This window comes from Daldinia childiae (genome assembly GCF_008694065.1).
Source record: "Daldinia childiae strain JS-1345 chromosome Unknown Scaffold3, whole genome shotgun sequence".
Lineage (NCBI taxonomy): Eukaryota > Fungi > Ascomycota > Sordariomycetes > Xylariales > Hypoxylaceae > Daldinia > Daldinia childiae.
Genome location: NW_022984644.1, coordinates 4,511,850 through 4,524,304, shown reverse-complemented (window position 1 = coordinate 4,524,304; position 12,455 = coordinate 4,511,850). Strand labels below are relative to the sequence as shown.

General features: G+C 43.9%; 3 protein-coding genes across 3 annotated transcripts; all 3 read left to right on the top strand.

Annotated features, from left to right (window-relative positions):
* Window positions 1-700: 700 nt before the first annotated feature.
* GL218_03953 (uncharacterized protein) lies at window positions 701-1,528 on the top strand (the record flags this gene model as incomplete). The annotated part of the gene is made up of 2 exons (XM_033580533.1): window positions 701-1,114; window positions 1,178-1,528. The coding sequence occupies 2 exons, from the start codon at window positions 701-703 to the stop codon at window positions 1,526-1,528; spliced, it is 765 nt and encodes a 254-aa protein (XP_033437271.1).
* Window positions 1,529-3,308: 1,780 nt separating this feature from the next.
* GL218_03952 (uncharacterized protein) lies at window positions 3,309-4,705 on the top strand (the record flags this gene model as incomplete). The annotated part of the gene is made up of 4 exons (XM_033580532.1): window positions 3,309-3,470; window positions 3,531-3,638; window positions 3,692-4,074; window positions 4,138-4,705. The coding sequence occupies 4 exons, from the start codon at window positions 3,309-3,311 to the stop codon at window positions 4,703-4,705; spliced, it is 1,221 nt and encodes a 406-aa protein (XP_033437272.1).
* Window positions 4,706-7,503: 2,798 nt separating this feature from the next.
* Window positions 7,504-9,240, top strand: GL218_03951 (6-hydroxy-D-nicotine oxidase; the record flags this gene model as incomplete). The annotated part of the gene is made up of 1 exon (XM_033580531.1): window positions 7,504-9,240. The coding sequence occupies one exon, from the start codon at window positions 7,504-7,506 to the stop codon at window positions 9,238-9,240; it is 1,737 nt and encodes a 578-aa protein (XP_033437273.1).
* Window positions 9,241-12,455: the final 3,215 nt, after the last annotated feature.

The following is a 12,455-nucleotide window of genomic DNA, read 5'->3' as shown; positions in this document are numbered from 1 at the left end:
CTTTAGTTAGGAGTTGGTCTTATAATTGGGGATTAATCTAAAATACTTCCGAGAAGGGGGGCTTTCTATATATCCTAAAGGTACCTATTTTCCAACATTCATCCATTTTCATAACATTTATAATATTTTATAAATCCTTTTTTCTTTTTTTTAGGATTTGATGAAAGTTGTAATAGCTTCTTATTTGCTCTAACTAACCCTTATAAAGCTATCCCTAATTAAAAGGGTATAAACTTGGTATAGTTTAGTCACATCCGTTAGTTACATCAACTAAGTACTTCATGTAAGGTATATTTCTGAAAAGGCTTCGTATAAAACGGTAACCTAACTGTCCTGTTTTTATTTCGGAGAAGTGGATTAAACGGTCGAATTAGTTGGGACCCTTACATCGGGTATCACCTGCAGAAGGATCTAGCGTATCCAATCTACGGTCTTATGTAGTGGCAGGGATAAGTTGGGGTCGCTACGGACATCGTTCCATTCATGTCGTGGAGTAGTAGTACTTTATTGCACATGGAAATAAAAATCGATATCTGATATAGTAACCCTCTAGTTGAGTCGATCGATTTACGGCACGGCGATTACATTTTAAATCGAATTCCTTCGCAGTCTCGTTCGATATCAGAGACTAAGCTGATCCTTACCCCCAGTATCTTCTCCTCCACATAGCCCCCTGAGTTGTCCACTATCATAACAGAACATGTCTAAACCAGTATTTGTTCTCCTCCACGGTGCTTGGCACAGTCCTAGGTGCTGGGATAGTCTTATCACGGCACTGGGAAAGGCTGGCTACTCGGCTGTTGCCCCAGCCTTACCCTCGTCGGGATCTACGCCACCTACACCTGACTGGACCAAGGACGTTGAAACTATTAGGACTACCGTCGAGGACCTCATCCAAGAGAATGATGTTGTCGTCGTTACGCATAGTTTCAGTGGCATGACTGGAGGTACAGCCTTGGAAGGCTTGGACAAGGAGACACGTGCATCAAAGGGATTGAAGGGCGGCGTCATACGACTGATTTACATCACGGCTTTCCTCGTACCGGAGGGCTTCCAGCACTCGGCACATGGAACACGCGACAACATGGTACCGGAGATGAAAACTGATCTTGACGTAAGATATCACTTATTTCGATATCCCTTTATTCGACGTGTTCTAACTTCTGATGTCTACTAGGCTGGTGTTATCACTGTATCACCCGAACATGCTAAGGATATGTTCTATCAAGATCTAGATGACGCCACCGTTGCCGAGCTCGTCAAGGACTTGCGCCCTCAGAGTTTTGGGGCGTTTTGGAGTACCACGACATATGCTGCGTGGCGCTATATTCCGACTACATACATCTTGTGTCTAGGAGACAAGCCATCGACCGTGGTTGCTGCGCGATACCTTATTGACACGGCAAAGGCGAGCGGACCGCACAAGATCGAGAAGGTTGTCGAAGTCGATGCGGGCCACTCTCCCTTCATTAGCAAGCCCGAGTGGACTGCTGAAGCACTCATCGCTGAGATCAGTGGGCAAGCTTAGGTAGTCCAGGGGCTAGTCTGGAAGTCTTTAACTGTTATACTGTAGTTCTAAGTGTATTCAATAAAATTTAGGTATTTGGTTCGCATCAAATAAAATATCTAAGAGGGGTTCGCTCTATTCAGCTATATACAATCATGGCTACTCAAGATATCATTTTAACGGTCGCTGTCCGACAACAGTCAATCTCCCTATGTTATAAGCCAGCTTCTGCCTGTTCTGAAAGACCTTGAAAATCAAGTCTCTGCACCGATTACCAGAACCGTTGCGCATTGGGTCCAAGGCTTTATAACTCACCTCCTCGGATGCCATAAGCGCTGTATCGAGCTGGAATGGTAGTAGCTCTAGCGGAAATGGACGGTTATTGACTGCAACATTGGTAAGTCCGTTCTCCTCGAAGAATTGCGGCAACCTGATCGGCCAGCTGTAATAGAGCTTAGTAAATGTCCGTGCTGTGATATATATTAGGTATATTACTTATCACTTACTCGTCCGCTGTCCAGTTTGGCCTTGTTCCACCTATTGTCCCAATCATCTCGAGAAGGGCAGTTAGGTTATCCTCGACATCTTTCCCCTCTTCTGTGCGAATGATCTTGAAGGTGCTGTAGTCCATCTCTCCCCAAGAGATCCATCCTCCAGGCTCTATCCTACGTATAAGTAACTATATCGTATTTAATAAGGTGAAACTCACGGAGAACATACTGAGAAGCCCGAGTAAGTTCCGTATTATAGGCGCGGGATCATTATTGTGCACCGCAAGATGGAAAAGTTGAATATGAACGATATCATACTGTTCAAGCAAATTCTCAGGCAACGGACCCAGACAGTCCACCTTGTGTACAGCCACATTAGACGGCAGCCATTCTTTCGGTGGACACTGCGTTAAGTCGATGTCAAACCCATCGATTTGAGCCGAAGGAGGAAGGTATCGTGCCAAGTCGACTAACCAAATCCTACGGGAAGTGTTTTAGCATCGCCTCTGCGGTCGCGGGCCGAGGGAAAATACCCAGTACCAACACCTATCTCCGCCACTCGTAGGTTTTCAACATTCGCCGGGATGCTAGGGTGGAGAGAGAAGCCGGAATCTTTCCAAAGAAAGTATTGAAGGTTCAGCCTGGTTCACATATTAACCTATATATCAAGATGACGTCTGGGTTTTCAGCTACGGTTTAATATACCTGGCATTTGCAGAGAAATTCCGCCCAAGAATGTATGCCTCGTGCTCCATGATAATCTAATAAAAAGTAAAATAGCGATAGTAGTAAGTAAGGGGCTTGGTGTTGGGAATCAGAGCTAGTCGAACGCGATGTCTGGGAGGCGACTATGCAGTACCCAGAACCTCGCTGGCCCCCTGATTAAACTACATTTGATTTATTTTCAAGTATATACCACACCGAACTAGAGCAGCATGTAGATCCTAGTTGCACGTTTTAGAGTAGAGAATGTAGGGTTACATATGGAAATGCTACGATGTAACCTATAGTAAGCGCTGCAGGAGACCCTCGTAAATGGGACTTATTAGTCTATTAGCTTATACGCATGGCACAGCTCTTATATCGCAGAACGCGCCTATAACCACGAATGAAGGTTACGGTACTTCCCCCTCATCAGCTTACCTACTACCATACGGCATAGAGATCAACTTAGTCGGTCCGAGGACGCGGGGATCCTACTAGTAGATATCTCTTCAGCCCTCCTCGCGCCTCGCGCCTGTGTAATCACTCACGCCCACGCCGTTCGTTTCTTTTTTGTCATCAGCAAATTTGTTGAAATCGTCGCAAAAATGGCGCCCTATACACCGAGCATGCGATTCCCTACCGCGGTTCTCGTGGTTAATAGTATCGGTCTCGCGATCTCGTTTGCCGCAGTTGGATTAAGATTCTGGTCTCGTTCTTTACGACGAGTTAAGACGAGACTTTCTGATTATACGATCGTTATTTCGTGGGTGAGTAATACTGTATAGCACATGTCTACGAATACACGGTTGACCATCTATCTCTCTTAGCTATTTACCCTTGGCCTCGTTATTAGTGAGAATTATACCATTACAAAGGGAGGAATAGGGCAGAATTCAGCCGATGCGTCTCTTGAGGAGTTATTATTCTCTACCAAGGTATGCCTAATATTGTTAGCAGCTTACTGAATGTTTAATGACTCTGGTTATAGCAATTCTTGGTCATTGGAGTATGTGGAACGTTAGCAGTGACATTCGTCAAGATTTCAATCCTTGACTTTCTGCTTTCCGTCTTCGCAACTAACAATGTCTTTCGCATTGTCGATTATACCCTGATGGCAATTACTAGTGCCTATGGAATTAGCTTTACCATCGTTACTCTGGCTGGATGTCGGCCCTTCGAAGCCAACTGGGATAAACTATCACATCCGGATTTCCAATGCATCAACACGTCGCACTTCTATGTCGCCCAGGGAGCCATCGGAGCTGCTCTGGACTGTCTAATCCTCTTACTCCCCATACCACTTGTGTGGACTCTCTCTATGAAGACGAATAAAAAGATCGCTTTGACTTTTCTCTTCACCATTGGTATCTTGTAAGTTTTATTCCTATTAGTTATGGTATAAATGAGGAGCAGAGGATTAATAGAGCGGAATAGGATCTGTGCTATCTCTTTCGTCCGTCTCGCATACAACACCCAGCAAGAGTATATGCTCACTCACTTTACCGAATACGGCGGTATCGCGACGCTCCTCGGCGCCCTGGAAGCGAATTTGTCTATTGTCTGCGCATGCCTTCCAGCCATGCCCCAGTTATTAGCTGCATTCGCAGAGAAAATAAAGATGTCGCTAGGATCTGAGAGTGGCGGATTAAGAGGACTTTTCAGCAGTTTCTCATTCGGATATCGTAAAAATACTCATGGTTCTGTCAAGCTTAGCGAGGCGAGCGACAAGAAGGAAAACGCGTCATCGTCGATGGACGATGACGTAGAGAAGGCTCGGCTCCAGAAGCATGTGGACAAGCTGTACCCGTTGAGCATGACGGGCGCGAGCCGGGGTAGCTTTGAAGAAGAAAGGGCATGGACGCAACAGGTGGGCCGAACATACGCCCGGGTGAATACGGCCAACTCCGGCCACAGCGAGGAACCGGTAGAGATGACAAGGCTAGGAGAAAACGTTGAACCATACAGCACTATCAATGTAACCAAGAGCTGGAGGGTTAACTAAAGGGGTTAAGCTTACCACATTGATGTGTATACAATTTACATGTACATTATTACTCTGTTCGATTAAAGAGTTATTCAATGGGTCCCGATGGGTTAGTGGTATACGAATATTATGTCAAAAATGGTATGGTGTGTATACCCTTATTTAGAAAAAGAAAAAGATCTGAGTAAAATTCAAACGAGTTGAGGCAATAATCCTGCTTGATGTGAGAGTTGTTAGCGGCATGTGTACGAAGGGCATGTGTGGTATTGGATTGTCTACAAATATTGCATCTTAGTGGGTACATTCTAGTTAAAGCCCAGCTGAAGATATGGACAACTTTTACGAATCAAGCGTCATGTAAGGATGGGGCACACCTTGAGGGACCTCAAATTCGAATAAGGTTAAAAAATAGCCGGGTGGCGCAGAGGTGAAACCGCTATGGTTGTCTATCGGAAGAACGAGAATGGGACGTGAAAGACTAGGATTCTAATCCAAATGTCACACTTCTCTAGGAACAAACGGATCGCATACTTATCACGCAGAGGCGGACTGGCTACCTTAGGTACCCAAGGAAGATAGTAGGTTATGAGGTTGAATGTAACTTGATGATGGTAAGGAATCAAGATAATTGACAAATAAAGTAGTATTGAAGGATTTTGATTGTCTACCTAGACCTAACTATATCGTAGCAACGATTAAAGTATAGTTAATAGTTCTAAATTAGGAGGTGGTTGAAGAAAAGGGGAGTGGGTAAAAAGAAGAAAGGTGGAAATATACCGTAAAGTCACATGATTGAAGTGGGGGAGAAATATTTCCAGGTATTTGTTATTCTGTTAGCCTGTAAACTTTAAGACGGTCCAATCATAACTCTAATATTTACAAGGATATATTATGCACTCCCACTTCTTTGGGTTGCACGACATGGGTTCCGTAACACAGCGTCAGCATTGAACTGGTAATGGCGGGCTGATCATTCTTAGAAGCTCAACACGTGTGCAATAAAAAGGTAGGTTAAGAGGTATGCAATCCTTTTTTTCTCGGAAGCGAGGTCGTACCGATGCAATAGAGGTTGCATACAAAGTACCTAAGTACCTTATAAATACAAGTCCAAGTATGAGGTAGTTATCCCGGAATACGACAAGGCTGTACGCGTATAAAGTTTCTACTATGGTTATATGGGTAAGTTTAAGAAGTGGGCTAGGTATTGTGGCCTGTGCTGCACCCATTACAGTATAGCGCCGCTCTATATAAATATAATGGTATAAAATTAGTCTTTGGCTTATTTAATTTAATCTAATAGAATATTTAGATTTTAAACTATTAGAGGATAATTTTTATATTTTTTATTATTAAAAAAGCTATTGTTTTGGTTGAAAAAATGGTAATATTTAATGTAAGTATCTTGATGTACCTGCTTGTCCTGTCCTTGTCCGCCACAGCCACAAATACTAGGCCCACTCGTTAAACTTTGGCCTGTAACCATAGTAACTATGTACGGGCCGTACCATATGTACAAGGTAGTAAAAGCGAACTAGCCAATTAAATTCCAAGCCATATCCCACTTAGGAAAGATATACGAAACCTCGAATTATATAATGAACCAAGATCAATAAAGTCTGGGTCCATGTAAAGTGCTTACATTAACTGGAAACCCGTGGGTTTACAACTAACTATGTATTGTATGTAGACTCTAGACACTGTTTTAGCGTTTCATGAAAATAAGCAGCTGAATATACCGTTTTTATTGCATGGTATACCTATCTAAAATCTCATGAAGGCTCTATATAGGCTCTAGACAGAGTCCTGCCGCTAGCGCTTACACATCTTCATTTACGCCCCCAACATACCTCTTTATCATTCGTTTACAAGATTCGTTAGGGCTTTAGATCTTATCGATCGACATCATAAGACATTTAAGATTGTTAAGCTAATGGTAAGGTGGATACCACTAATGAAGTAGGTTAGGTACCTGTTATGCCTAGGTCTTTATATAGAACGGTTTATTTGTTAACCGCTAGGACGGGTCGGCTTGGATAAAGTCGTTTCTAGAATTCGTTGGACCACGTATGCAGGGCTAAGCTCTTCTCTCCGGGGGTTTTAATCGAATTCAATATATTATAATATATAAACGAACCCGAGATTTATATAGAAGTAATATATTCAATGCAGTCTGACTCATATACATAAGGCAGATCTTGTACGCCGTACGATCAGAAGAACACAATGTAACCGTTCGCGTACTAGGGAATTTCCAATGATGAATCCTCGACTACTACATCATTGAAGCCTGACGCCATTCCTTCACGGGAAATAGGAAGGCTTGCGAATCGCGACGGCATCCAAGTCCGAGTTGGCTGCTTGGGGACCAATCAAGGGGGTTAAAAGCTCTATAGTGAAATCCGGAGAACTTGGCGGCCCCCAACAACACTAACGGCACTTACAGCGGTAACTCGAGCCACTGCTGTGCCTTTCGAGCGCATTATTCCTAACGGACATACAAGTAGATAGCGTATGCTTGCCGAATCAAAATTCAAATATATTTCTCATACGAACTAGTCAGTGGATCAATCTCATACTAGATATGGTCTGGTGCCCTCTTGGGCTTAAAGACGCCATTCATGGATTTCAGTGGCGCAGCTAGGTTCGGTAAGTATACAATATCATGTAGGGGTAGAATACCAAGATCGTAAGGCGGAATTCGATGCATGTAGGGAAAGAAACCGTTTTGGGATTTACCGTTATGGATTTGTAGATTTTCTTATTATTCAAGACCTTTCGGTGTGTTTTGGAAGATTATCGATGTCATCTTGCACACCATGACAATGAGAAAAAGTCATACTTCAATTTCCGCTCTTCTATTATCGTCGATCTACACGTCAGCAGATGCCGCCATCTTTAAAAATGGCGGCTCTGGTGCAGAGTCCCCTTGCCGATGCTTCCCCGGCGACACATGCTGGCCTGCCATCGACGCGTGGGACGCATTCAACACATCATTGGGAGGGAAGTTGATATCGACGATCCCAATCGGCGCTCCCTGTCACCGTAACACAGCAACTGGGTACAACTCTGACCAATGCAGGAACCTGCAGGACCTGTGGTTTCTCCCAGAGACGCATCTGCAGAGTTCATCATCTACGATGGCACCCTTCTTCACAAACAACTCGTGTAACCCCTTTTCGGAACCGGATACCACCTGCGGCTTAGGAAACTACGTCACATACGCTGTGGAGGCAATCGATGCTGCTGATTATCAGAAAGTTTTAGAATTCAGTAGTTCGCATAACATCAGATTGGTAATTCGAAATACTGGTCACGATTACAATGGAAAGTCTACCGGCGCGGGCGGCTTGGCTTTATGGACTCATAATCTAAAATCTAAAGAGCTTAAACAATACAATAGCACCAATTATTCCGGTGCAGCATTGAAATTCGGAGCCGGCGTTCTCGGATATGAAGTTTCCGAGTTTGCAGACTCTCACGGGCTCGTTGTTGTCGGTGGAAACCAACCCACTCTTGGATTTGCTGGTGGTTATATCCAGGGAGGTGGTCACGGTCCTTTAGCGTCCAAGTACGGGCTGGCCGCTGATCAGGTCCTCGAATGGGATGTTGTACTTGCCTCAGGGGAAACTGTTACAGCGTCAGCTAGCTCTGCATATGCAGACCTATATTGGGCGCTCTGTGGTGGAGGCGGTGGTATTTTCGGTGCCGTTCTTTCAGTGACGGTTAAGGCTTATCCAACAATATCTTTCTCGACGGCCAGTTTGACATTTGTAGTTCCCGAAAACGCTTCGGATGCAGTTGTCGATGCTTATTTCAAGGCTGTTGGTTCCTTCAACCAGCTTGTTCCTTCGATTAACGATGCTGGCGCTGTTGCCGTTTGGCTTGTAACAGCTCAGGCATTTGTATTATCGACTGTATATGCCCCCGGACTTGACAAAAAGGGGGTGGATACCCTTCTTCAACTATTTCTGGATGAACTGGATACTTCGAAGATACAATACCAATACAATTCTCAGGAGTATTCAAGTTTCTTAGAAACATTCCGTGCCCAAGTGCCAGTTAATATTTCAAATATCAACATTGGAGGACGATTGATCCCCCGAACACTCGTCGAGGAAAACAACGAAGCTTTAACGGCTGCGATCCGCAACATAACGTACAGCGGCGCCCTATTTTCTGGTGTGTCTTTCAACGTCTCAAGACATGCTCCGGACTCAATCGCGGCAAACCCATATTTACGAGACGCGATATTTGACGCCGTAGTAGCGACGCTTTTTGACTACACGAACTGGGAGACCAATTTGCAGAGCATAAACGCAATTACGAATGTCTATCTTGCTCAGCTTAAGAGCCTGACTCCTAACGGTGGCGCATATCTGAGCGAATCGGATTTCCAGCAACCTGATTGGGAATTAACGTTATACGGGGCACATTACGATAGGCTCAGCCAGATAAAATCAAAATATGACCCGGATGACCTATTTTACGCTCTAGGGGGCGTTGGGAGCGAGAGATGGGCCCAGAAATCAGATGGAAGGCTGTGTAAAGTGTAGAATATGTTGGGCAGCGTTATGAGTAGCTCCCTCCGAGATAGTGTAGGAAAATAGTTCAAAAAGGTAGGACTTAGGATATATTTTCGAGAGATTGATTAGAATATCAGTAAAAGCCATTGTATTATTTCTATACATATTACGGGCATCACATTGCGAGTGAAAGATTATCCTGTTGGTCTCACGTAATCTGAGATTCTGAATTATCTAATAGATGTGGTTAAAAGCGTACTGAGATGGAATAGTATATAGATAGTGGCGATGACGATCTGGTCAGCCGCATGCGGGCTCTACATTTGATGACAATGATTGCTTCAAATAGGAGCTCCGATTCTGCCTACGAACCGTAATGAGTTATGGAAGTAAAAAAGACGAAAATGGCGCAGTTTACGCCAAGCACATATAATATACGCGAAGTAACGTTGCAGGTAAAATAAATAATCGCTTTAGCAGTCCGAAGATGACACTACATAAAACGAGCCGTACCGTGCCGTGTAGGATGTACAGAGATTCATGATGGTTAGAAATTGATAGGGAAACGGATGTAATGGAGAAGGTGTGGCTGACGATATCTTACTATCCTTCGGCAACCCACCGAGGGAAGGATAGGATCGTTAAACGTCGAAACAAAGTAGGCGTACCTGGGACGGTCCATCCTAGAGATATATGCCGCAAGGGTTGTTCGGTATGAAAACGTTTACCGGGGGGTATTCCTTTAGTGGATATTTGGATAGTTTGGATGGTCGGGGATTACCTCGGTTGGCTACGGTATTTTAGGACTACATAGGTAGCTGCGCGCTGTTAGAAGTCGTGACTTGTAGTACATGTGTTACATGTGATTCTATTCGGTATAAGGGACATCTTGATATATCATGTCTCCACTATGAGCCCATGTGATATAGGGTTTTATTTCAGGTTTAAGGATAGAATGTGACGTGTAGATCATTACGAGGTTATCGTCAGTCTATAGAAATATATATACCAGCCCTAACATATGCCCTCAGGGATTATTCGGCACTTCTCTTCAAGAAAGGACGACATTATACCTATACCGAGGTCTCTAAGTGATATCAATAACTTTAATGAGAATTAAACTTGATTACCTTGGTGTACCTCGATATTATGGGAATCATAGCTAACACTGCGTTCCACACGCGAACGATGTGGCTATTCGCTTTCAGCGACCTGAAGACGATAGTGATCCCGAGCACTATCTTCGGCGTTGTCAATGCACTAGCAGCCTCGAAATACCGCGCTTCTCTTGAAACTCTCGATTATGTCGAACTTCTGAGAAGATCGCCTCTCGTCCTTTTCTGGGTTTTGATGCACTATCTCCCCTTCGCCATCAACAACCAAAGGACACCTCTTGCTATCACAGAAGACGCTATCAACAAACCCTGGCGTCCTCTTCCCAGCCGTCGGTTATCTCCATCCCAAGCCAAGATCCTTATGCTTTCTTTCTACATCTCTGCGCAGGTTTGCAGCGTGTTTATTACAGGAGGTTTGAGGCAAGGGGTCGGGTTGATATTCCTGGGGACTTGGTACAATAACTTTGGAGGCGCCGATGTAAACCCTCTGATTCGCAACGCAATAAATGCCCTTGGTTACATATGTTTTATCTCCGGTGCGATGGAAGTTGCACTTGGCGTACCACTGCCGCTATCGACTACATCAGTTCTTGCGAAGTGGTTTGGTATCATCTCCGGCATAATCATGACGACGGTACATACTCAGGATATGTACGATCAGGAAGGAGATGCTCTTCGGGGACGACGCACGCTACCGCTTGTACTTGGTGATGGGCCTGCTCGATGGATTACGGCTATCTGGATGGTTGTTTGGGGAGTATTATGTCCTAACTTTTGGCATACCACACTACCTACGCGAGCTATAGGTATGGCCCTTGCATTGTTAGTTGGATTGAGAACCCTAGCATATAGGAGTGTTCCTAGTGATAAGGTGACATTCTTGATATGGAATATCTGGGTGTCATTTGTATATGCCCTGCCACTTCTCCAATCCTAGAAGCAAACAGTGGGGTTACAAAATCTAGTATATTCGGCAGACTCATAGATAGAACAAAGGAAAGTTCAAAATTGTGATCGGCTTACCAAACATATCAAGTTGTTACGTTAAATACCTACCTAAGGTACCCTTTAAAAGGTGCCTACAATTTTGTGAGGCATGCCACAATCGAAGTAAAGTGTTATTATTTTAGATCACATATTATATAAACGAGTTCAGTTCATTGCTATACTTCCGGGAACTAATATTAAATTCTCAGTTCATTATTCCTATACTTGAGATTTTCGTCCTATCCCAACATTATGTTAATCTTATTATTTTTGGCTTCCTCCCAAATATCCTCAAGAACTCAGCTCTGGGATAACATGGACTAAATTGTATTGACTATGAAAAAATAACTAATGCCGTATATTTGCTTTAGAATATTTGCATATACAAGGCCTTAAGGGGGAAATCCCCCTATGAGTAGGAACCATCAATGTTTAACAAAAACAAAAACTGAAACAATATGAACATGGACTTGGTTATAGGGAAGGGCAAATAATCCGTGTATAAAGAATGTTTGCGTGTAGAGAAATATTTAGGTAATTAGTTCGCGAGTGACAATCTGATTCGCTTATACGTAATCCGTTTCTCTTGTAATGTTGCTATTTACTAGCGATCATCCATTCCCAAACTGGCCTATGACAAGTTTAAGCTGAGATAAATAATATAATTCGCTTACCAAGTGTCCCGATCCCGAGCCATACTTGCAGCATATTGCGGAACATATTCAAACAATGAACGAGTGACCTCCGCCACCTGTTGGGCCTCTTTAGAATCGATTCCTGGAGGAACTTCTCGACTCATTTTAATGGATCCCGCTGCCATATCCCACAGTAATAGTGCCTTGTCTTTATTTTCTCTATCTTGGCATTCGCGGCAATTTCCACCTATCTTCCCACCTCGAGAAAGTGTCTTCGGCAAGGTGGTAATGGTATCATGTGCGATTAAGGCGGGCCTAAGGGTATGTCCACACTCGCTGTACTTCATCTCTTTTCGGCAGAAGGGACAACTTCGATTTTCACGAACCCAAGTTCTTAGACAGTTGTGGCAAGCCAAGTGCCCACACGGAAGGATAGCCGGAGTATTATCAGATGGAGTATGCGAGAAGTGCCCTATTGAGAGAGTTATCGTTTGACAAATTTGACACA